Consider the following 25,717-nt stretch of genomic DNA (forward strand, 5'->3'; position numbering starts at 1 on the left):
GCTGAGGTGTTAGAAGAAAGAAAGGGAGGCGATCGGATTCAAATTATTTTAACAAACAGAGACACTAAAACTTGTTGATGAACGACAACCATAGGGTTCCTAGAACAGAACCAAGAAAAGCTCCCAGAGCTGATATGTATGTGGGCTTATTTAATTGTTGCCTAATCTCATGACACAGATACTATTATTATCCCCGTTTCACAGCAGAGAATACAGAATTAGCTATGCTTTGACAGTATGCATCAGTTTTGTCTGGGGTGAGTAAGCATCACTACAGTGATAACCAGTTCTTTCACTAAAATTACTTGTGCCTATCTAGGACAGAACAAACTGTTTTGGAAAAAAAAAAAATTCTTCTTAACAAAGAAGTTAAGGAAGAAATTCTTTTCCTTTTTCTTTTTCTTTTTCTAAAGAAAGTCTGAACTTAAGTCGGTCTGGGTTAAGTTCATACTCCGTATCTACAACAAGGAAACTTTATCTAAACCATTACTACATATTTTCAGTGTAACAAAGAATTTAAGACATTGGTGCTTGTCCATTACTTTAAAAAAGTCTGTTGTTTTAACAATCAAGACATGTCCTGACCAGCAGACAACTTTGTAGTGAGTTGGTCAGTATAATCACAAGCAGGCTGGATTAGCCAACAATATGCAATATTAGTGAAAACAACCAAGGAATTATTATACAATCTGAGAAATGAACCAATATGGTAATAGGGTCATAAGTTTCAGAGTCAAATGAGCCTGAATTTAGATCATCCTGCCTCTACCACTTTCAAATGACAGGCTACTAGATGTATTAAAACATCAAGGCTCGAATTTATTTTTTCTGTAAAATAGGGATAATAATTCCAACCTTACAAAAATCATTACAAGGATTAAATGACATAATCATGTGAAGCATCTACTAGGCACATAGCAGGTGGTCAATAGTTGAGAGTTAGCAAACGGTACTTACTAGCAGCTTATTATTCCTATTTAATGTTCGACGGATATGAAGAGCATTACAGATCACTTCTACCTAGAAATGATACTCAACATACTGTTTGTTTCATTGGAAACATTTTCCCCTGCCTAACGCTAATATTCCTGAGTATACAGAGAACTCATAGGTACCACACCCTATGCACTAATTAGAGTACTAAAGACACTTTTGTCAATCCTGAACCAATAGTCACAGCTTCTAAGAGGCACAATGCTGACGACTGCAGTACAAAAGAGGATTCACTAGGCTTGGCAGAAAAGTAAGCTATCGTCAATTAGCAATGTTGGACAGGAAGGGAAAGAGAAGCATGCATAGTTCAAATACTTGAAATTTCAGAATGAGTGTATGAAGGTTGGGTTCTCACATTAAGAAAAGAATAAAGCTAGGATCTTTAGGAGCACATTTTAGATAACAGACACAGGATAAAACATAGTTTGAGATTTCAGTACACAAATGATTTCTGATCTGTAAAAATGCTTCCCAAACTAGAGATCCACCCTGGACAGATCACTCACACTTTGAAGTTGCTTATTACAAGAGGGGAGATTAAAAAAGTTTAGAAGCCAAGTGAACCACACAGTGTTTATTCAGGCCATAATTCAAATTACTGACCTTCTAGCATTCACAAAAACTCCTTAAGAGTGCTGGGACTTGCACCCTAAGGACAAAATGAAAAATATCAATCAAGCACATGAAAGCATAAAGCTATATTCTGTTGCTCTGTTTATATCAGTGCTGTACCAAGGTTGTTTTACATAAGGCATATTAACATACGTGGAAATGTATCTACACTAAAAATGCACAACCTATTTAAATGTAAACACCATTTACAAAGTCAGAAACAATTATACTTAATGTAAAGTCACTTTACCTACAATTACTAATTGCTAAGTTGACTTAAATACAAATTGTGAGAAATCCAAGGTAAATACAATTATGACAACAGCCTTGGACAAAAATATTTTTTAAATCTACTTATCCAGCAAACAGAAAACAAAACAAAACACAGAAAGTATATTTGGTAGTCCTAACCATAATCTAGTTGTCCAAAATCCTTGAAAACAAAAACAAAAACAAAAACAAAAAAAAAACAGATGGAAGAGTTGAAATGAAGAGAACACAGTTTTACAACTGAGACACAGTAGATACTCAGTAATTATTTGTGAAATAAATGAGCCTTTTTTTTTCCTCAAATGTTTATTTTTCTTAAACACAAATAAGCCTAACTTTCTGAATCTGAAAATTTATGGTATGGCCTATATATGACTTTGGAAATAAATGTGCTTTCTTAAAAGCATGAGTCTGACAAACTTAAATATTCATTTTCATCTCAAAATCCTCAACATAAAAACAGGAGTAAGAAAAAGAAAAAAGAAACCAAAGCATTCATACTTCACTTACAGGGAACCCCATCTGTTACAAACATTTTTTTATGTAAGTCTACTAAAAACAAATCAGAAAGTTAATGATGTTAGGTGACTCTTGTTAAACACTCATTGTATGGACTATAATTATTTTCAATGAATAATCTTATCTCTTTCTCTTAGCAACTCTTAAGAAATACTATTATTACTTTTGTCTTAAAAGAAAACAAGTAGATTAGCAGACAATTAGCAGAAGTCCAGTGACACAGCTCTGTGGAAAAGTGATTACTTAACATAACCAGATCATACTGGAGCTAGAGCTACTTATGTGTGTATTGATTTGTTCATTTATTAATTCATTCATTCAACAAATATTAATTAGCATCTAGTACATGCCAAGGCATTGTTCTAAGTTCTAGGGAACACAATGATGAATAAAACACAGGTCAAAGCTACTCTCAGCAGTCTATGAGAGAAATAGAAAATAAACTTGAAATTTATAACATCAACTACTTATAAAAATAATGAATAAAAATGAAACACACAATAGAAACAAAATACAAATGAGATATAGGTAGTCTTTTGGTTACAGCTTTTCTACACTATTTCTTGAATACCAAAACATTTCTAAGTAGATGAAGGAGGAAGAGGAAAAAAAATAGCCATAAGATCTATCAGTGAAGGCAGTTAAAAGCATTACTGTATCAACCTGAAGCATAGTTATATAACAGTCAGTTGGTGTTAAGGCCAGCTCAGAAAGCATAACTAAGAGCTAAGGATGATACAGCTCAGTGGCAAAGCACTTTACCAGAATATTCAAGGCCCTGGGTTCATTCCCCAGCATCACTCACACACCAAAAGCAAAAACAAAACAAAAGCAAAAAAATCTTCTTACACATACAAAAAAAAAAAAAAAAGGAGTAACTGCAACACCATGTAAATAGTGACATTCAAAAATGCTTACTGAAATCAAGTAAAAATGTAAAACTATGTTCAATAAACCCTGAAATCATCTACAACAATTAACTTCATTGGGAAATTGGGATGCTTCAGTAAACCAGTAGATTCATTTACTTGAGACAGTTAACTGTTATCAGCATATTGGAAAATGCTGACTTCCAGGAACACTGCAAAGCAAAGGGGCTGGCACTTCCTAGGTGCACGCTCTGCGCAACGTCTTAAACACTCAGGCCACTAGCCTTTGTGCTGATGCAGGTGTTACTCACGTCCCTGAGATAAGACTTAGAAACACCTATTAGCCCAGGTACCACAGCACCTTCCAAGATTGATTCTAAAATACTGGCAGCCAGGCGTATAATACTCCAAGTAGGAAGCTGGAAGATTCTTGCCTGATGAATCTGCCTGGTTCAGGAACACCCTAAAGACAAGTGCCAGAGGAGCAAAGCAGTAAGTGTGCCGGCTTCACAAGTGAGCCGAGCGCCGGACTCTCGAGGAACTTCTGAGAAGAACAACTAATAGGTAAGACAAAGAAAACGAAAAAGAAAACCAAACCAAAAGGCTTATAACTATAATCAAATAAAAAAAATACAGTCATCCTATCAAAATGCAGGATGTTATTTTTAAAAAGAAAAATAAGGAACATCTAGAAAGGAAGGAAGAATTACTAGAAGTTTAAAATATGATGGTTGCCAAGTATGCTATTGCATGCCTGCGATCCTCAGTACTCAAGCTTCAAGGTCAGCTGAGGCTACAAAGTCAGTCCCACGCCAGACAGAACTAAACACTGAGATTCTTTCTCCAAGAAAAATAAAGTAATAAAGCAAAATTGAACAATTTTGTGCAAGCAACATAGGATACTGATCAAAGGTACAGAAAGTGATAATACACATTTACCCATGTCAGGTTTTCTTCTAACAGCTTTACATATATTATTTATTATACCCAAAGATATTATAGAAACTCTGGGGGGGTTTTCTCTCTATTTCAAAGAAGAAAACTGAGCGTAGATTTTAGTTTGCTCACAGTAAAAAAAAAAAAAAAAAAACCTGTTGTCAAGCTGGATTTAAAATCAAAAACGTCTAGTTCCAAAATCCATACCCCAAGCCACTATGCTACACTGGGGTGGGGATAAGAATAAGAAAACACATGGAAAATAGAATTGAAAAAAGTAGAAGAGTTTAAAGGATCAATTTAGAATGTTCCAAGTTTTCAGTAAGTGATCCACAAAGGAAATGCAGACCATCAAAGAGGTAACCCAAGAACTTCTGAGAACTGAAGGCATGAGTGTACAGGATAAAAATCTCTAAAGACAGAACATAAGGGTCATGAAGCCTTTGCTGTTTCCTCTAAAAAGTTTCCAAAGACAAAACCAGAAGCTAAAACCAGGACGGCACTGGGTGTCTCAAAAATAATACTAGAAGCTGGAAGTCAAGTGTAGAATGTCTTCAAAACTCACAGGAAAAAAGTTCTTTGTCCACAGTGGGTCTCAAAAAACGTCTCAGCCACCCACACACAGGGAAGCTACTAAAGAACATGCCCTATCTAGTAAAACAAACTAATAAAAAGGGAATCTCAGAAACACAGGTGTAAAATAAGTCTCAGGTAATCAGAATCTAGACTAGTGTGAAGACTGCAAGAACATGAAATTAAAAGAATAAGGAAGATAACAACTATTCATTTACTCATACCCCTTCTTTCTAAGAAACACTTACCTCTACTTACTGGCAGAGCAATAATAACTGACTTCCTAAACATAAGGCAAGCCCCATAAACAAAGACTTTAAAATTTTTCTAGTTTGTTTCAAAATGGCATTACAATTATCAATACAATGTAAGTCCAGAACCAGATCAGCTAGCTGCCATCTTGGGCACATCACCTGGCACCTAAACCTCATCTTGAAAAAGTGAATATCTCAATGTTTTTTGGGTTTTGGTTTTTCTGTTTGCCTGTTTGGTTTGGTTTTCTGACAGAGGATTTCTCTGTGTAGCCCTGGCTATACTGGACTCGCTTTGTAGATCAGGCTGGCCTCAAACTCATTGAGATCGCCTGCCTCTGTCTCCCAAGTGCTGGGATTAAAAGCAGGTGCCACCGCACCCGGCGTCATCTCAATATTTTATGTGCAGAATTAAACAAGAGATGTGTGCGCTCCCAGGATAATGCCAAGTACACAGTAAGCACACAGTATATGACTGTCAACACTAAATCCCACCATGTGAAAGAAACAGAACTCCCTCTACCGCTTACCTTCTGTGTTGTTGTGTTGGTCGTCTGTGTTGATGGTTTGGTAAAAGTTATTTTCACAGGTGACATGTGGGGCGGTAAGGAGTTGGCGATGCTCTGCATGATGTTGCTCATCTTGGGACTGCCACTCACAGGCACAGTGATCGTCTTAGAGACTGGAACGATGGCCTTTGGAACTTCCTTCAGGACAACAGGAGAGGAGCTAGAAGAGTTTGTTCGCCTGCGTTTTCTGGGTTTTTCATCTTCATCGGAACAATTAACACCTGAAAGACAACAACAGTCTTCTTACTTATACGAAACTAACATTGCCTCTTACATTTTATTTTTTTAAATGTTCATGTCATTCTTGGCCTCTCCCTTTCTTTTATGCCCAATCTGTCACTAAGTCCCAAAAATTTTCTCTTAGAAAAGTTGTCTCTCTGAATATTCATCCTCTTTTCCTTAAACTACTACCACATTTGGGGCTCCCTGTCTCTTGCCTGTATTTTATCACTAACCTCTTCATCCTCCTACTTCTATTCTATACTCCTCCATGCTATAGCAAACTAGGAAACTGCATAACTGAGTGCTCAGCCTGAAATTCCCTAACTCTGTATTTTCCTTTCTTCCCCAAATCCTCCCGAGACCGAAACTCAAGGACCAGTCACATAATACCATCGTTCCAGGCACATAATACCATTACCATTGCCCTGTGCCCCTCTAACATCTTGACCAACTAAATTTCTCACCACTGTCCAAAGACACTTCAGCACCCTCTTATCTGAGTCTGTTTATGAGTTTTTCTTTGAAGACCACCACCATCCTTGAAGCCCTCTCCCTCACCCTGCTGTCATCACCCTGCAAGCACCTTCTCACTGAAGCCCTCCCTTCCTTGGTAAAAGCTAACCCACCTCTCCTTTGAGCAGAGCACATAAAGCACTTTTGTACATCCTCTTCAGCACCGTTCACCATGCAACAATATAACTGTCTGCACATCTTCCATATCAATAAGCGTTTAGACAAGAATGACTAAGTCTGTTTGGCCTCCCTGATAAGGTGACTTCCACAAAGCTGGTGAATGAATAATAAAACTAACATTGTCTTTGAGTATAAAGCGATACAGTTCTTGTTATTTGAAAGTATATTAGTTTGTGAAATTAGTTTGTTACATGTTTGAGATTCACTAAAAGTAGTTTTAAAATTGATTTTTAAAAATAGGTCCTGAGAGTCATTTCTAAAGACAACCTTGGTTATATCTACAGAGACCTGAAATAAACTTAACAGTCCAGGACGCTTAGCATTTTTGTAATCTAAAACTTCAATTCTTTTGTAGATTTCACAAAATTCATATGAGAAATATACACAGCAATATATATGGGAATATTTACAGAGCACATATTAAAAAATTACATAGTATGACTCATAGAATTGAAAATAAGTTTTTACAGCTTCAGTTTTTAGACTCTATACAGGACTGGCAATGACCTAGAAACTTGTCTAAAAGAGGCAAATGCCACCTCTAAAATCTATAAGAAAATCATTTATTACTATATTGAGACAAATTAAAATCAAACAAAAACAAAATATAAAACAATTTTTAAAATAAAGTTAAGAAACATTAATCTAAGAAAAACAGACACCAAATGTTTCACAGAATTAAGTATGGGAGTAACACCAGTAACCCCAGCACTTGGGAGGACAAAGCAGTAAGATCACAAGTCTGAGGCCATCCTGAACTACAGTGAGATTCCAACTAAAAAAATATATATGAGAGAAAGAGAGAGAAGACTGTTATATAGAACAGAGAAGAATCAAGAGTTTAAAACTGCAAATATTTTTTTAATTATGTCAAGTAGAAATATCTCTTTAAGGTAGCCTCTACAATTAGTCACTGAATGTCAAAGCTGGATGATATATACAGTAATGCAATAAAAATAAAAAATAAAAATACTGCAAAGATTGGAATTCTGGGAAAACTTTCATCAAATAGTCACCTAAGCACATGCCTTCAGTTCCTTTTCATCAATGTTCCTCAGGCATCAAAAGATGTGAATGCCTAAAGGACAGCACTGTTCAAAAGCAGACTTCCCACACAGAGAAAAAAATGCTGGCATTTCTCAAATCTCAAAGCCGATGAAAAAGCAAATACCTAGTCATATACGTAGATAACAAGTCTTTAGAACCTTCTAAAACTAACCACAGAAACAGTTTGTGGCCTGATGACTTATTCCAGAAAAGCAGATCTAATCAGAGCTTGGACTGTAGCATTTAGCCAAGAGGGCCTTGAGACATCACTTACTTTTGACATACACAGTACTTCCACTTGGCAAGACAACTACACTGGAGGCAGGACTGGCAGGTCGTGGAGACTTAACCGTCGCTAGGCTGCCACTTGGAACAGGGGTAGAGGTTGGGGTTGACGTGGTACTTGTGTAGGAATAGCAAACCACTACTGAAGGAATCATAAAAAAAAAAAAAATTTGCTGTTAACTTTCACCACAACTGTCCAGATATACAGAGAAATTACTTTTGTATCATTTCCAGGAAATCAGAAGCTAGATGCTAGTAAGTATAAGGTACCAGATTCAAGGTTTAAGGGCTATTTTGAAAATCATCACTTACTGGGTCTTTCCCACGTATTTGCCAGCTTATCAACAGGTAATGGTGAATGGAGGTACAAAGCAAACTTTACTGAGGAAAAAGGGAATTCATTTCTCACCATGGCAAGAACTGGACAACAGTCACAAACTTGAAATACTTCTTAAAACCATTAGCAGAGCAACAATGGGTAACTATAACTTCTCCCTAATCACAGCAATTTTCAAAGTGCTTATAGGAGAAAAACCAAGCTACAAGCTACAAAAACCAAGCTATTTAAACCAAGCTGTTTAAATAAACTAATTAAACTGCCATTTGCCAGCCAAGGGGTATAATAACTAAAATAACATCAAATCTCAACCTAGTTATCACTCAGTGAAAGGACACAACTTAGCAACACCAAGAACAGCCTGGCGTTACCATGTACTGACTGCCAGGTACTATGCTAAATCTTTTCCATCATCACTAATTCCCCCTTTTAAGATAAAGAACCCAGTTTACAGATGCTAAGAATTGCCAAAGGTCACAGAGCTAGGAAATGACAAACTTAAATCCAAAAACTGACTTGACTATCAGAAACCCAACTTTCTTCCCATTCTACCAGCTAGCAAGAAGAAAAAGAAAAAGTGGAAAGAGAAGAAATATAACTGCCAACAATGAAAAAAACAGGAATCCAGTAGAGGCTAAGTTCACACAGATAACTGACTCCCTAAAACATACAGCTTTGTTTGGTGTAAAGCCGAGCCTGGACAGGAGTGAAAAGTGCCTCACTCTATTCAAAGCCCACTACTAGACAAGACAAAGCAACTTCTCAAAATAATCTGGCAATGCATTGTTTTTAGAGCTGTTTTTGATCCAAGCATACTCTCAAATTTAGTATCAACCTTGTTAAATCAAAGATTTTTTTAAAACATGTCAGTTACTAGATCAATCAACAGTAAGAAAGTGCTCACTGACCAGAACACAGAGGCCATGTATAGCATTGATTCAAAAAAATAAAAAGTTTAATTTTCTGGAGCAGTTCAACAGCTTTTATTCAACAAATACTTCTGTCCTCTTGTCTATTCTCTAAACCCTTCCATTCACCTCTAATGAGAAACACCCACAGGAATGGTAGCTCTTGTCGATACTCTCAGCAGTTTGGAGGCTACGATAAAAGGACTGCCTCAACTTTGAGTTCAGCCTTGACTACAGTGTTTGCTTTGGTCTCAAAGCCAAACCAAAGCAAGACAAAAGATATACTGATGTCAGAAAGTCAATGTGAGGGAGCTTTTTGCAATTCGGTGATTAACATAGTTTTTCCTCTGGAGTATAAAGAAACTTGATTTGGTGGAGACTGAAAGCCTAGCAGTTTCTAGTTTGAAAATCAAAGACATACCAATCCCATAATTTTTAGGCATTTACTAAAAATAGATGAAAAGTCCTCAGAGGAATCCTCTCTAACAGCAGTGCTCCTACTCACCTTCTTTGGTTGCTGTCTCTGCAGGAACGGGAAGGGACGCATTGTGCTGGACAGCTGCATTGGCCACAGCATTCGCTGTTACAGTGAAGGCAGTCTGGGGAACCAGCCGGGGCATCAGTGGCACCAATCTACGACCTTCGATGGACCATTCTGAAGAACTATTAGGTCCAGACATACTGAACAAAAGAAAAAACACTGCTACAAGGGTTCGCACTTACTGAAAAATGAGTCAATTAAACATAACTTTTTTAATGATAAAAAGTACCCTGAATTCTGGAGAGGCTTCATTTTAAGCAAGCAAGATCAAACATAGGAACAATTAAATTCAAGGAATGCCACACACTGAGGTTCTTACACACTTTATTCTATAATCTGAATCCTATAATGAATGTAACTGCAACTACAAATTTTTTTTCTATGCTTTGAAAATAAAAATTGGTATTGATTTTATAAAATTGGGTTTCATGAAACAAATATTTCTGCTAACTTTTAAAACTTTATTTTGTAATTATGCCAAGAAAATAAAAGCACTGAGAGTGTTAAGAATCAGACTTTCCTTTACAGTTAAAGACGAGTTCAATGAATTTTTGCAAAATTCCCTAATTGCCCGCATGGCCAGAGATTCTAAAGGCTTTCAAACACAGAAAACTGAGGCAGTAAACGAGAGAAGTTAGTAAGATGGAAAACATCTGCATACAACAGCAAATGTCACTGATAGTATTCACTGTGTTTTTATATTATTACCCTTCCCGTTAAAAAAAAAAAAAAAAAAAAAAAAAAAAAGTCTGCGGATACTAAAAGAAATCTGCCACTATTTCACTTTATTTGTATGGTGTAGCCTACACTCCAAAAGGCACTTGTGGCAACTAGACCCTCACTCTTTAAGAAATCATTAAATAGTCTCTTTGCCTTAAACTTCTTAGTAAGTTTTGTTCCAGAAATCATACTAGATGTTAAAATACCAGAAGACAGCTGCAACATCTCTTACTTGGCTTCACGAAATACTCTAATGTTTAGCATCAAGGTCTAAAATTAATCTAGAAACAACTGGTTTTCTTCACTGAACCAGAAGTACATCTTCAACTTTTGTGAAACCACAGACTCTACACCCCATCCTAGAGCTTAAGACTCTATATCCAGTAATCCTTCAGATTCAGGCAGAGTACCCCAAATCCTTTGCCAGTGGGCAGTGGAATAATTCCATGATGACAATGAGGGTGATGTTGACAGTGATGGTATCATTAAAACCAACTAAGGGCATGTTACATGTCAGGTACTGCTCCACATATCTCCCTTGTGTTAACTCAGTTCTCTCAATAATCCTACAAAGCGATAGTATTAGCATCTTCATTTCTAGAAGGAAAAACTGAATCCAGACATTAAATAACCTGCCTACGGCCACACAATAAATGGCTCCTTCAACAAGTATGCACCATGCTTCTGTAATTATTTGTTGTATCATAAACATAAAGAATAAAAGTTTCCTAGTGGTTTTTATGGGCAGGTTTGTTTTATACCAATTGAGATTATTGTCTACTTACTGCCAACTATTGCTGAAGGGAATAAATTACAATTTAAAAAGGATTTAAACAGGCGTGATGACACAGGCCCTTAGCCTTTAATCCCAGCAGCCTCTAAGCAAAAGTAAATCTCTCAGTAAGTTCAAGTTCAGCCTGGTTTACTTAGGTAACTCCAGGCCAGCCAAGGCTATATAATGAGACCCTGTCTCAAAACACCAAAATAAAACATTGTCTCAAAAAAGGAAAAAGAACGAAGGAAGAAGAAAAAGAGATTCAAGCTGAAGAATCCAGTTGGGTTATTATAAAAGAATATAAATTATTTTGTAATTTAAAGCACTACATAAGAGAAGAAAAGGTGGACTTTCTGAGGCTTTAGTAACCTCACAAATATGTGACATAAAGCTTCATGTTAACACTAGTTCAGAAATAAAGAATAGAACAAACAAGAAAAAGACAGAAAAGCATTATTACTAATTATTAAATAAAAACTTTCCAAAAGCTACCATCTCCTTAGTACAGTCCTACTCTGATAACCATTGTATTAGCATCACTGATAAATTTGTCTGGTATGAGTTTACCACACAAAGTGACTTCTACACTTACCTGGTGTATTGTTTAAATGGTGGCAGGTATTATAGAAGATTAATAACATGAAGCACATGGACATGTGCTATTGAAAAGATGAAGCTTGCAGTGCAAAAAAACACAACTGCAACTTTCAGGAAGAATTAGGTCTTCCAAATGTCCACTCATGCAAGCATGCTCAAATATTAAGTGAATGAGAAATGAAATACCATGTTAGAATTAGATAAAAAGTTCCTATTTGCTAAGTGATAGATAGGTTGTAAAGCTGATCAAGTCATCTAAATGAATTTAGAAATTACGTACTGTACCTGAGGGTTCACAGGCCCCCTCAGTTTGCACATTCACCTGTCTCTCTAGTCATCTAAGGACCACAAGGAAGGTGTGGACCCTAAACTGATCCCTGCTCTGAGAAAGCCAAATACTAATGAGCTACAGTGGGCTGCAGTTAAGAAAAGCTGCACCCTCACACAGCAACACAGCATCCTGGGAATGTCTGACAGTTGGCAGATATGCAGAGATCTGATATTCCAGACTATCATTTTAGTCTAATTGAGGACAAAGAGTGGCCTAAGCAAAACATGGAAGCATTAATATTGTTGTAACTAAGAACTCAGTTATAGTATCAAAGGACAAAGACCCTCCCAGTCAAGCCTTGTAGCACAAGACCTTTCATACAGTTTCTCTTAGGTCCAGGGCCCTTACTCCTTTTGTTCCCCTTCTTTCCTGATCAATCTTCTCAGCTTTCCCATCACCTTTCAAGTACATTCCTTCTGGGCTACACAGCAATTTCAAGTGGGGGAAGGGGAAGAAGAAAAAGGAATGCAATCAGCTCCGATGCATTCCTTTAGTTGTTTTTACAGACTAAAACCCTCATGGGTCATCTTTGAGCCTAGGCTCCACTGCTATATCCGAGGGCAAGAAAGTATCACTAATCCTCATTCTCTGACTCTTGGGCTCAACAAATACAGTATCTAGTCAAACTAAAACCACAATATAAAATATTAAAATCAGAGTATAGAAAGACCTAAGAAGCTTTTTTTAGTTATACTGAAGTAAATTCTTTTCAAAAAGAAAGTTTATACATTAAAAAAAAAAAAAAAGTCAGAAAGGAAGGGGAGGGCAGAGAAACAGGTGAAATAGAAGCCAACTCTCAATTATCCATGCTAATGGAGAGAGGAAGGAAAGGGAGAGGTCAAATAGATTAAAGAAATCCACACATTATCCAAAAATTATTTTAGCAAATACTAGTAAATTCTTGCACAAATTTTTCAGGCCAACTAACAAATAGTGAAATGAGTTATTACAAATTTTCACCTCCTCTCCCTTCCCACCCTCTGACTAGAGATATTCCCAAGCAGCAAAAATGGCTAAAGGTCGGGCAGTATTAGGAAGGTGAGGAGGGAAGAGAAGAAGCAAGGGGCATGGTTAATTCATAAATAAAGTATGTGCCCCTGAATAATTGAGAGCGTCAATTTGGAAATAAATACAAGAAAAAGCCTGAAATAATAATAACCTATTTGCATACCTGTAACTTGGTCTTTCACCCAAATATAAGGATAAATTCATTCTTAAAAGGGGAAAAAAGGAAAAGGAGACTAAATAAACGTTATCCTTTAAGAATGACACCGATGCATCAACTTACAGCTCATTGCCCCACAATACCCTTTGAATGCTTCTAAGGTATTCATTTTCTACTTTATTATCTAGCACACAGTTTCCTATTACCAGTTCCCAAATCAGAATCCAGACTCAGTTTAAAGTCTGAAACAAATTAAAAACGGGACACATTAAATTTCAATGTTTCAACTATTTTAGTCTCCACGGAGAACTTCTAAATTTCTACAATGCATACCTACCACTGAAGAATCTGAGACTTACAGAACGAACAGCAAAACATTTAAACTATACTGTTAAAGAGGTGAGTACCCCATTCTATGTGTTAAGTAAAATGAGGGATAGGGAAGTATAAGAAGCCAACAGAGCTGTGTAATCAATTCAAATTCTGCCAAATGCCTTATGTCATCACATTAGGGTAATGCACTGAGTTGTCTTTCCTTTAGTCATTTTAAAACATAAAAATTAAAACATATGGATTATACGTGAGCATTTTATGGACTATTTCATCATCAGTGAAAGGACTGCTTTCTGGTCCTTTCTGTTCTTCAGGAGGCACTCTCTCTCTATAACTAACGGTTGATTCTACTCAGTCCTCTACTACCCTCTCCCCAGTCAGTCAGTTAAGAAGCCTTTATCACTTTAATGTGTTTGCTTTTTAAAGTACATTAAGTTATATTTATATTCCTCAAAATAACATGGTTTATTTTTTTCTGAATATTTTTTCAAAATATCTGTAATAATTAGAGCCATATAAATATTGGAATGCCTATTTATAAAGCAATATACATATCAAATACCATTACAAGAAGTATCTAAGCACCTTTCAGTTTTGGGAGGCATGCTTCATTACTGAGCTATGCTTCCAGTGGTCTTTGATTATACAGAGATTACCTTCTAATAGGATTTGACCTACATACTTTAAGCTTCCCTAACAAAATGCAAAACAAAAACCGAAAAGTAATCAATAAAATAAACAGTAATCACTATGGGCAGGATCTCTGAGAACAGAGATATTATTAGATAAAAGACTCAGGGACCTGCCACACAAAAGGAAGACTGTCTCAAAACTACTTTACACTACATCATTTAAAAATCAGGGGTGGTAGACTAATGGCTTACTTATGTGCAATTGTTGTTAACCGTTCATCGTTTACTGCTCTCCGAACTTCAGCACGGTGGCGTTCTGTTGAGATGCTATGAAAAAAAATAGCCATTATAGAACTCTGCCAAGCAGGCAGCTCTTCTCTACACTTTTATTAATGTTTAAGTCAACATCTTTGAGGGACTCAGGATTACTTTGCCTAATGTGTATCTTAAATATTTCAAAGTCATAGGAAAGGTTTCATACTGATTCTGTTTAACTGAGGATTATTTCTCTGCAAATTGCAGGAAGACAAACTCAGCCTGATAAGTACATTTTCCCATCTGTGGAACAGGCCATGTTAAGACTAGCAGTGCTTCCTGTTAACTAGACATGGAAACAGGTGCTCAAAGGCCTCCTCATCTCATGACTGCTGGCAGGAGGACCGGGCACTTAGAAGAAAATCTTCTAAGGTCTTTTCTTAGGCTGAAGAGTCTAATAATTTTACATTCAATGAATATAATAAAAGCAGTAAGAGTGGCCAGATAGTGTGTTTCTTGTGAGTACATGCAATGAAATGTGAATCAACTCCAACTAGGTGCTTTCTATATTATGTTACCAATGGTAAAAATGTGTATATATTACACACCAATAAGTGAAACATTTTTTTAAAGACTACATCCATTATATTCATAAATACCCAATACGGTAAACACCACTCTTCTTGTATTCTTTAGCACTTAACACTAAATTTACAGCATGCATCACAACACTTAAGAACTAAAAGCAAAATTTATGAGGAAATATAAACAACAAAAAAATAAGACTAAGAATCTACTTAATTACATTCCTTTATTAATGTTAAATAAGAGCCTCTTCCATATTTTAACTTCTAAAAATGGAACAAAATGACTTTAAATGTAGAGAGCAAACTTGAGTTAAAGCAGAACATTTTCTGAGAAAACGCAAGATATAAAAATGGATCAAGACAAAGCACCAAGGAATACCTTTCACTAGAGTTGTCTGATGAATTCAAGCGCCACTCTACCTCAGGTAAAGGAGTCAATAGAGTTAAGGCAGTGACCATATGACTAGCACCCACTTACATGTTGAGGCATCTTGCTTACACCCCTTTTTCCCCTCCAGTAAATGCCACTCTACATCTTGAAGTTCAGTTGCACCAACTCTTTCTTTCACCTATGTCAAAGGACCTCCCATTCCACATAACCAAAAATATCTGCCTTAAACCCTTTCATTGGCTGACACAACAGAGACTAAGTGTCCTCATTTTCTATGGCAGCAGTCACACACTGGAATAGGGCCTCTAAGTGCCCAAAAAGGACCCAACAAACTGAAACCTCTGTTCTTTAACTTGAGAGTGAAAAAAAACAAACTCTCATAAAACGAGATTTCTAGTCATATCACCAAAACTTTCATGACAAATTACCTAAGGACTTTTGAGAGTTCTCCAAGAAGATCTTTCTTTTCCTTGGTGAGATCCCCCTGTGCCCGAAGTGCACTGATAACTCCAGCATATGCCTCCAATTCTAGAAGAAGAAAATTATTTTATCAAGATAAGTCTTTAATTTTGAATAATGTGGATATGCAATATTAAACTTCAGGGCAAGAAATCTAAAATCAACCAAATGCAAAATTTAAAATTCTTTCAAAAATATTACTGAAAACAAAGACTGAAGTGTCACTTTCATCACTTACACTGTTTTGTTACACATGTCTCAAAGAAGTCATAGGTATAAAATACTTAGGAAAGAAAACCTCTAACAGCATGTTACTAAAGAACATTTGACCTAGCCAGACATGGTGGCCACACCTTTAATCTTTACACACATCTTTACACACCTTTAAGATCTTTACATCTACAAAAATTAGCACCCAAGACAATAAAACACAAAAAACTACATTCAACATGACTAATTAGTCTGGGTACAATGTCACATGCCTATAATTCCAGCACTCAGTGGGCTGAGGAAGAAAAATGGAGAGTTGGAGGACAGCGAGGGATATGGAGCAAGAAACTGATTCAAAGGAATACAGGCAGGAAAGGTGACTTGGTTGGTAAAGTGCTTGCGATATAGATCCATCAGCACCTGAGTTCCATCCCCAAAATCCACTTTAAAAAAGAAAAAAGAAGGCTGGATGGTGGTGGCACACACCTTCATCTCAGCACTCTGGTGGCAGAGGCAGGTGGATCTCTAAGTTCGAGACCAGCCTGGTCTACAGATTGAGTTCCAGGATAGCCAGGGCTACACAGAGAAACCTTGTTTTGAAAAAACCGGGGGGGGGGGGCACGGAGGGAGGAATATATGGTAGTCATCATGTCATCCCAGTGTTGAAGGAGGCAGAGAGAGACAGGAGGTTTCCCTAGGCTTGCCAGCTATTAAGCCAGCATAGCCTACTGCACTGAAGAAGTTCTTCTACGTGACAGACCCTACTTAAAAACTTATCTTGAAAAAAATTTTCAATTTAAAAATTAAAAAAATGGATGGCTGAGAATCAACATTTGAGGTTGTTCTGTTTTACACATGGATGTAAAAGATATACAAACACACATTCATGCATATGTACAAAAGTATAAAAACATACAAGCCAGATATGAAAACACAAGCCTGTAATCCCAGTACTCGGAAGGTGGTGGCAGGAAGGTCAGAAGTTTGAGGCTAACTTAGGCTAAAGTTAAACACATACTCACACAAGCCAAAACATAAATACAAAAACAAAAGTCTGAGAGCACTCCCAACGAATTAAGCTCTCTTCCCACACCAATTCTAAGTTCTATCCTACTTTTGGCCAATGGTGCATCAGCAAAGGAGATGCAGATACTTGCTAAGTACTTGTACTGGTGACCTTGCTCTGTAGAAGTCATAGCACTAACAAGCTGTGAAGAATCCCAGAAAGAAAGGTCACAAAGACAGGTCCCTCAGCTGTGACTGGAGCCATAAGAGAGGTCAGCCAACACCAACAAAGAAAATGAAACAAAGTAATAAAATGTTGGGATATTTTTAGCCATTAACTCTATGAAACAGATACAAAGGAGCAAAACAGAAAGGTGGAAATAAATGTCCAAATTAAAGGTATCTTTATGCTCATGTTGTTACAAATATTCGCTATCTGCCCAACAGAAACTTAGTGAATGTGGGCGAATGATAGTTGTAAAGCTGCAGACTTGAAACTAACCAATAAATAAACAGTAGCCTCACTCTGTTCATGGTACTCACAATTCTTTCAAAGGAAGTCTTTAGCGGCTACCACAGCTCAGAGCACTTGCTGCTCTTCCTGAGGATCTGGATTCAAATACCAACCCCCAAAAGCATCCGTACCTCCAGCTCCCTGGAAACCAACAACCTTTTCTGGCTTCCATGGTCCCCATGCACACACATGGTACACAAACACACATGCAGGCAAAACATCCACACATATACTATAAAAATAGAAACGTCTTTTTTTGAGGAAGCCTTTCTATAGAGGAATGGGCTGAGTAAATGAAGCAGAAATGTCTAGTTCCACTGAAATCGCCTGTGAACACCCTGCATATAGAGTGTATACTGGATACTACGCAGACACTGGAGGGAGAAAGAAGCTTTCAAAAGACAAAGCCCTGTTTCTCCAAAGGCAAAAACGAAATATTCAGTTCCAAGAAATACATTTCAGCTATGATCAGAGACAGAAGAGAATACAAAAATGGTACTAGGAATAAGCAGTGAGAAATTACTGTATTAAATGTTTATGTACCATTAAAATATTTATGAAATATTCTATTCAACAAATCAATTTTGAGTCCTAATACACATACACTAAAGAGTGTTAGGTCCTGATCTCGAGTATTTAACTGCAAAATACCAGTAACAAGTCATGAGGAAATTATGACAGTTTGCACATAGTGGTAGAGGCACAGAAAAAACACATTATCTGGTTTGAAAACACAAGCTTTAATCAGGAAAATAACTGTCCCTATTGATACTGTGGGAGTGTGGGGGGTGAACTCCTGAAAAGGGAATAGAGAGCAAAAGAACTGAAAATGTGTCATGTCACTTCAGGAACTTCCAATAACAATAACTACTTTTTTGTTTTGTTTTGTTCTGTTTTGTTTTAAAGATGTTTCTCTGTGTAGCCTTGGCTGTCCTGGAGCTTGCTCTGTAGATCAGGCTGGCCTCAAGCTCATAGAGATCCACCTGCCTCTGCCTCCCAAGCGCTGGGACTAAAGGCTAGTGCTATCATGCCTAACTAACAGTAACTACTTTTAAGAATTTTACATTAAAGGAAATAAAATTATCTGTAATTGAACAGTCACCAACAGTCAAACCAAAGTACTAACAGAATATTATAAGATAGAGTACAGCCAGGTACCAACCTGCACTCTTGTAATCCCCACACTCTGGAGGCAGAGGCAGGTGGACATCTATGAGTTTGAGGCCAGCCTGGTCTACAAAGTGAGTCCAGGACAGCCAAGGCTACACAGAGAAACCCTGTCTCAAAAAGACAGAGTAACAGGGAAAACGTTTAAACATTTGTAGGTATAAAACAAAGCCCCTATTCTCAAAATGTTTAAAATCAAAAGGATATGTGTTAAACAGATAAACTCTTATGAATGTTTTATTTCACAATGTAAGAGAACAGAAAAAAAGGGAAACAGAAGGAATCTCTGGTCAAACTAAGAGTTCTTTAATCCGAACCTAAAGACTTATTTGCTTGAACCCAGTAACTGATTGTAGAACTGGCAGAAGAAAATGAGTAATATTTTAGGTTTTACAAAATGCTTACGACAATAGCAATGTCGTAAAAAGAAATAAAGAGATCAGAAGGAGAAGGTGACTTGAGACAAAACACTATTTCCATTTCAGGTTTTATTGTATTTTGAGATAGTCTTATGCATGTAGTTCAGGCTAGCTGTAAATATTGATCCTTTTGCCTCTACCTACTTAGTGCTGGAATTACAGGTATGTGTAACCAAGCCTGACTCAAAAACAAACTATTTCAAAGAAAATATAATTAACTGAAGAAATATGACAAACAGAGCTGGCAAGATGTCTCAGCAGGTAAAGGAACTTGCTACTGAGCCTGACCCTGATGACCTGAGCTCCATCCCCAGGACCCACAGGGTGGAAGGAAAACTCTTGATTCCTGAAAGCGGTGGCCTAACCTCCACACTTGCCCATAGCATGTGTGCAAGATCGTGTGTGTTCATAGGCACACACACGAATAAAATGAAAGACAAAAGTTATTTAAAATGTAATTTTCTTTTTAAACAGAGTCTTATCATATAGGGCTGACTGGCCTGGAATTCTCTGTAGACTAGGCTGGCTTTGAACTTAGAGAACTACCTGCCTCTGCCTCTTGGGTGCTAGGATTAAAGGCAGGTGCCACCACTCCTGGCTAAATGCATAAAAATTTTAAAATAACAAATATTTCTGACATTTCAAGTTTCATTTGAAGCTGAACTAAAAAGTCATGCACAAAATTAAGAGGTAGCAACATCTAACTCAAAACTGTGGCTATGAAAACATTATCTTGGCTACAAAATTCCCAGCATTCCTGCAAGAAGTCCATTAGAACCTTTACTAACTTCCAATCTTTCATATTTGTTGACAAATGTTTATGAGTTTCCTGAGATATCTCAAACATTTTTTAGTTTCTGGTGCTATTTTTGGTGATATTCTATTGTAGAGTTAATTCCAGTGACAGAAAGTATAATGAAGCCGGGCAGTGCTGGTGCCAGCCTGGTCTCCAGTCCCCCAATTACTTGATAATTTAAATGTTTGGGATCTCACATTGAAACAATTTATAGTTGTTTCTAAAGAGACAAAGTTTTAAGCTAACAACACTTTTTTAAAATTTGTGTGTGTGTTAAAGAGGGAGAGAGAGGGAGGGAGAGAAAGGGAGGGGAATGTTGAGTAAGCTTGAGCAATACCATGTGAGTGCAGGTGCCCAAAGCGGCCAGAAGCGGGCCTGAGATCTTAGAGCCACTGATGTGACTGCTGAGCTCTTAAGCCAGTGATTCTCAGCCTGTAAGCTGAGACTCCTTTGGGGCAGGATATCAGTTATCCTGCATATCAAATTTACGTTATACTTCATAACAATAACAAAATTACAATTATGAAGTAGCAATGAAAGTAATTTTGTGCTTGGGTCACCACAACATAAGGAACTATATCACAAGTCGCAGCATTAGGAAGGTTGAGAAACACTGCTCTTAAAGATGGCATCTTCTCTAGACTTTGGACTTGGCACCAGTGTTTGACAATCATGATGGCAGCTGGACAGTGGAAGAAGTCTTTTAAGTTGCTGTCCAGATCTGCTTCCTAAGTGTCAGTGGAGATGGCAGTGCCATGGGTGGTGGCTGTTTTCTGTAATATAGAAACAGCACTCCAGCAGCATCTCCCACACAGTCTGCCTTAAACCACCGACATTTTTATTGCTAGTTTTTTTTTTTTTTTTTTGTGCTGAACTTTTTTTCCTGCACCCTAAGTCTTTATTTCTTCAGTTTCTTCTGGGATGTCTCTTTTTTCTGTGCAAACCTGCTCCTCTAGCTTAAGAACATCCCATGACCTTAAGTGATGATCAATCTGATGTGGCAAAGGGAGCCCGAATACATAGACCCTAAATTCTGTAACTGGTTCATCTTGGGTAATTTGTTTAGCTGAATATACTCAGGAACTGAGAATCTACATCTAAGTCCAAAGGGTTACTCTCTACATTTTAAATGATGTGCAGTGTTAAGGTTATTTTTATAACATTGTGTTTCTCAGTTTCTCTCTTACTCTATCACACAAATAACTGAGACTCATATTTGTTTAATAATAAGTTTCACAACACAATAGCTGAACAGTTATTCTTAACCCTCTAAGCTAATCTGGTTCTCTCCCAGTGTAAATCCCAGAGATAGTTGCAGTTTGAAGCTTTCTCTGCTGAAGCTCCTCTCCTCATATCACCTGGACCTCTGCATGTGTCTCAATCCCCTACTTCCTCTTCTAACTCCCCCTCGCCTGGCTGGCAGGAAGTCCAGCCCTATTCTCTCCCCTGCTCAGCTGTAGCGATTGGCTGTGAACTGCTTTATTGCCATCCCAGGGGAAAACTGGGAAGCAGTGTTTACACAACACTGAGACAAGGGATTCTCAAAACAAGGACTGCAACCAGATATGGAGAATACAGAAATAAAAATTTGAATTACAAAATAACCTTATGCCTACAGTGCAGAAAACAAAAGAAAACTTAGCACTCTCTTTATGAACTACGGATCTTGCAACTGGACCCACTATAGGGCATACACATTATCCCTATCATGGTAACACAATGGCACACACTGCTTTTATAAAGTAGCATCTTTCTAGTACCTGCTAGTTTTCCAGATGGCCTGGGCAGTTTCATGGGTGTTCACTCTTGAACACCAAAACCTTAACCTCTTGATTTGTGTGATTATATAGGGTTTTATGGTCAAGCCACTATCATACATCACCTCAAATCACTTTCGGGGAAAGCTAGGGATAAACTTATACTTAAAGGTTACAAACTTTATATTTAAACATAAACTCTTGAGTCAAGGTTCCCAAAACCCAGAAAGTCTAATTTACTGTCATTGTATCTGTTCATCTAGTGTTTTTTTTAAACTCTGAGAGAAATGGACTTCAGTTTTATAACCAACAGCAAGTTACCTTAGTGCACATGAACAGCCAAGTATCTTCAAAATAATGATGAAAGTTTGCATGCTAGCTTAAAAAATGTCCCTCAAAGAACCATCTTCCATCAGCTAAAAAATGCTAAGTACTTTGAAATCCTCAGAGTGGGGGAGAGACAGAAGGGGAAGAAGTTATTATTATCAGGTCCACAGTAGCTACAATTTTATCTGATCTACATATAGAAATTCACAACAAAGATTTCCTTTGAAGGAATACTTTAGTGGCCTACAAATGTCTGAAAGTAACTGCTTTAAACACTGTATTGTCAGATGTCAGCCACAATGATAGGCTTATTTAGTTAATATTCACTACAAAAACACTAATGATCCTTTCCAAATTATTCTGTCACTTATTTCATTTAGTACACTAGCCTCAGGCTACAGTGGTAAATAAGTCAAGGCCTTTCTAGTCTAAAACACCATTCTCACAAATTTTCATTTTAAAGATTCCAATGATTAGAATAACTCTTTTTCTCAACATTTCCAAGAATGACATGTGGCTAACACCATCCAACACGTATGGGGAAGACATTAGTTACTTATACAAAACATATGCTTGAGCATTAGGATAGGCTTCTCTCCCTAAATGCTTGTTGAAAGGGCTGCTATAACAGGTAAAAAAAGAAGTATTAAATAGTCAAATTTAAATATAATGTGTATCTTATCAATTACATTAAGATTTAATCAGGGAAATAGGTAGCTTCCATTAACTTAGACTCCAGAAAAAGCATATGATTTACACACACACCTATGAAAGTTAGTAGTATCTCAAAATAAGACAAAAAAAAAAATCATACTGGCTAGAACAGCAGTTTTCAACCTGTGATCACAACCCCTTTGGTGACTGAACGACCCTTTCACAGGTGTTGCTTAAGACACAGATATTTACATTAAGATTCATAACAATAGCAAAATTACAGTTATGATGTAACAACAAAAATAATTTTTATGGTTGAGGATCACCACAACATGAGGTTGCAGCATTAGGAAGGTTGAGAACCACTGTGCTATAGTCAAATACTGACCACATGACCTACTGTGAGTATCACCTTAGGTTTAAACTTCCTATATAAAAAGGGGGACCAAAACCAAAACCAATCAAAAAAAATCTATTTGGGGCTTGAATATTACATGAGATGCTGACTAAGAACATAAAACCGCCAGGCTTCCCATGTATCATAATTCCTGTATCTCATGTACAAATCAGTCTAGGCCCTGAGGAAACAGTGAGAAAGATGAGGGCAATACCCCCAACAGCCATGACCCACACAGAAAGAATAAAGGACCACAGAGAAATAGAAAACAGCAAAAATAAAACAGGTAGGAATGGTAGAATGCACTTATGGTGCCAGTACTTGGGAAGCTAAAGAAGTAGAATCGACACCATGCTGAAGACAGCTTGGGCTACACAGTGAGACCCTGTCTCAGAACAAAAACAAGAAAAATCATACCCAATTTTCGAAGAATCCGTTTGCATTCATCCCTGCTGAGATCCAAAAGGGTTGGCCACACAACAGGCATTGCTGCTTCTGTTTGGTAGCCCCAAAGAGCTTGTCCCCCCTATCAGAAGAAAAACAAATTCAATTACCAAACTATACGAAATAGGACACTCACTTGGAGATCATCCACAGTCTACAAAGTAAGGCTGAAAAGACACCTCATAAGCATTTTCACCACCATGCTTTCCAGCTCCTGACAAATGAATCAAACCACCATTTAAGAGCATACTGATCCAGCTCGGATTAACAGGAGAAAGAGCATGGGTTTTTGAGTCCAACACTTCTTGGTTCCAGTTCCAGTTTTTCAACATAATTAGTTGTTTCATCCTAGTGAATTGGCCTGTCTGAACCCAATTTGTATACATTTATAAAAAGAAAAAAAAAATATTCCCACCCAGTTTGTTGTTATAAGTATTAGAAAAGAGGGCATGTCAAGTTCTTTCATAGTGACTGGAATATGACTTGCCAAATAGATTCTGCCACTTGTGTAACCTTGGACAAGTGGCTTGACCTCTGCCAGTTTCCTTAACAATAAGGGTAGAGCATGTTATTATTGGGTAAACAGAACCCAATAAAGAACTCTTTTCTCAAGTTTTTGGCAGTAAAATAGTCACAAATCCTGCAATTACCAAAAGTTTAGATGCCTGGAATTTCGCACTAGGAATTCCCTTGTCTAGAGGGCGAAAAGACACAGAATTACTAATTCCCACACTACAGGATGAGCACACAGTAGATCTTCCTTAAACATCTGTTAAACTGATTAATGGATGGTTAGCAGGAGAGTAGAGTGAATGAATGAATGAGCCAGCCTAAGCGTCAAACACTAAACGGATAGAACTCTTATATTTCTTTCCAGGCTCTAGTTGCTAACTCCAACTCTTGGCCTCAAGGGGAGCCCCCTTCCCCCTACTTCCCATCGTCCTCTGAGCTCAGAACCAACCCTGAGCAAGCCGAACTGAAAGGCGCGCCCCAGCTGGCAGGATGACATAAAGAAAGGGGGTGGAGAGGAGGAAGGGGCAGAGCTAGAGGAATCCGCTCGCTCCCCAAGCCAGTCCCCGCCTCCCGAGAGGACCTCAGAGGCGGCCGGCGACCATCCCCGAATCAGGCACCACGTCACGGCATCCCAAAGCATCCCCTCCAGCGAAGCTTACGGCGGGGCTGCACAGCAAAGGGAAGCCGGGCGGCGGCAGCCGGAGCGCGCTCCGGGGACCGGGGTCGCCACGGCTCCGTCCCCCGCACAAGTGTCAGCAGGCAGCCCGCCCCGCCCCCTCTCCAAACACGCACTCCCTCAGAGCACCACAACAAGAGCAGCCGCGGGCTGCGAGCCCGCGCGGCTCCGAGCCGGTCCCAGTGTCAAGCCCGCGCCCCCGCAGCCGGCAGCCGGTCTCGGGAACCCGGGGCAGCGTCCGCGCCGCGCGCTCTCCGCAGCGGGGAGGACAACGGAGGAAAGGCAGGGGAGCGGACAGCCAGCCAGACGGCCCGGAGTCACCCCGGGGCTCCCAGACCTCGACCTCCGGTGTCCCATCACCAGGCGTGCCGAGGTCCCCCTCAGTCCACTTGAGGGAGCCCCGCGATCCCGTTAGGAAACAACGGAGGATGGGGCTGATCGCCCCAAGCCGGGCTCCCCATGGCTGGCCAAGCGCTCCCCTGCCCTGGATAGCCTGCCAGCTCTTCCCAGGACCCTGCCTGAGAGACACCCACCTGCCCGGTCTTTCGGGGCTCATCTAAAATGCTCCTCCGCCAAGACTAGGGAACACCAGGAATTAGGTTTGTTTGCGGTGCCTCAGAAGGGGCAAGATGGCGACAGAAACCAGAGCGCAGGCGCAAGCGCGCGCGGCTCGCCGGGAGGTGTAGTTCGCCTTTCCCGCCTTTTGAGAAACGAGCACTCAAAAGCCTCCATTCGTCCTGTCCCTTTTTCTTTGCGTTTTGAAAGGAAAGGGCGGACGTCGCGGGGCCTGGTGGGAGTTGTAGTCCTAGTTCAAACTCCCTCGCTACTTGCCGGTCACATGCGCAAGGAAGTCTGGGAGTGTAGTTCCTTTTCGCTTCAGTCTCTGGCTTCGCGCGCCTAGCCTTTGGTCTTTCCCAGCCAATCAGCTGCTCTCTCAGCTATACGTGTGGCGTCACGCGCAGCGGTCA

General features: G+C 38.6%; 1 protein-coding gene across 1 annotated transcript in view; it reads right to left on the reverse strand.

Moving 5' to 3' along the window:
- The window catches only part of Emsy (EMSY transcriptional repressor, BRCA2 interacting), a 56,413-nt gene extending 31,043 nt beyond the window's left edge, over positions 1–25,370 (reverse strand). The window contains 8 exon segments of the mRNA XM_055623265.1: positions 5,554–5,813; positions 7,829–7,981; positions 9,590–9,765; positions 13,220–13,261; positions 14,431–14,505; positions 15,840–15,939; positions 23,534–23,642; positions 25,283–25,370. Of these exon segments, the coding sequence (XP_055479240.1) occupies positions 5,554–5,813; positions 7,829–7,981; positions 9,590–9,765; positions 13,220–13,261; positions 14,431–14,505; positions 15,840–15,939; positions 23,534–23,603 (876 nt within the window). The 5' untranslated portion in view covers positions 23,604–23,642; positions 25,283–25,370.
- Between the last annotated feature and the right edge of the window lie 347 nt (positions 25,371–25,717).

This window comes from Psammomys obesus, unplaced genomic scaffold, assembly GCF_907164565.1.
Source record: "Psammomys obesus unplaced genomic scaffold, mPsaObe1.curated_primary_1811, whole genome shotgun sequence".
In the NCBI taxonomy this organism is placed as follows: domain Eukaryota; kingdom Metazoa; phylum Chordata; class Mammalia; order Rodentia; family Muridae; genus Psammomys; species Psammomys obesus.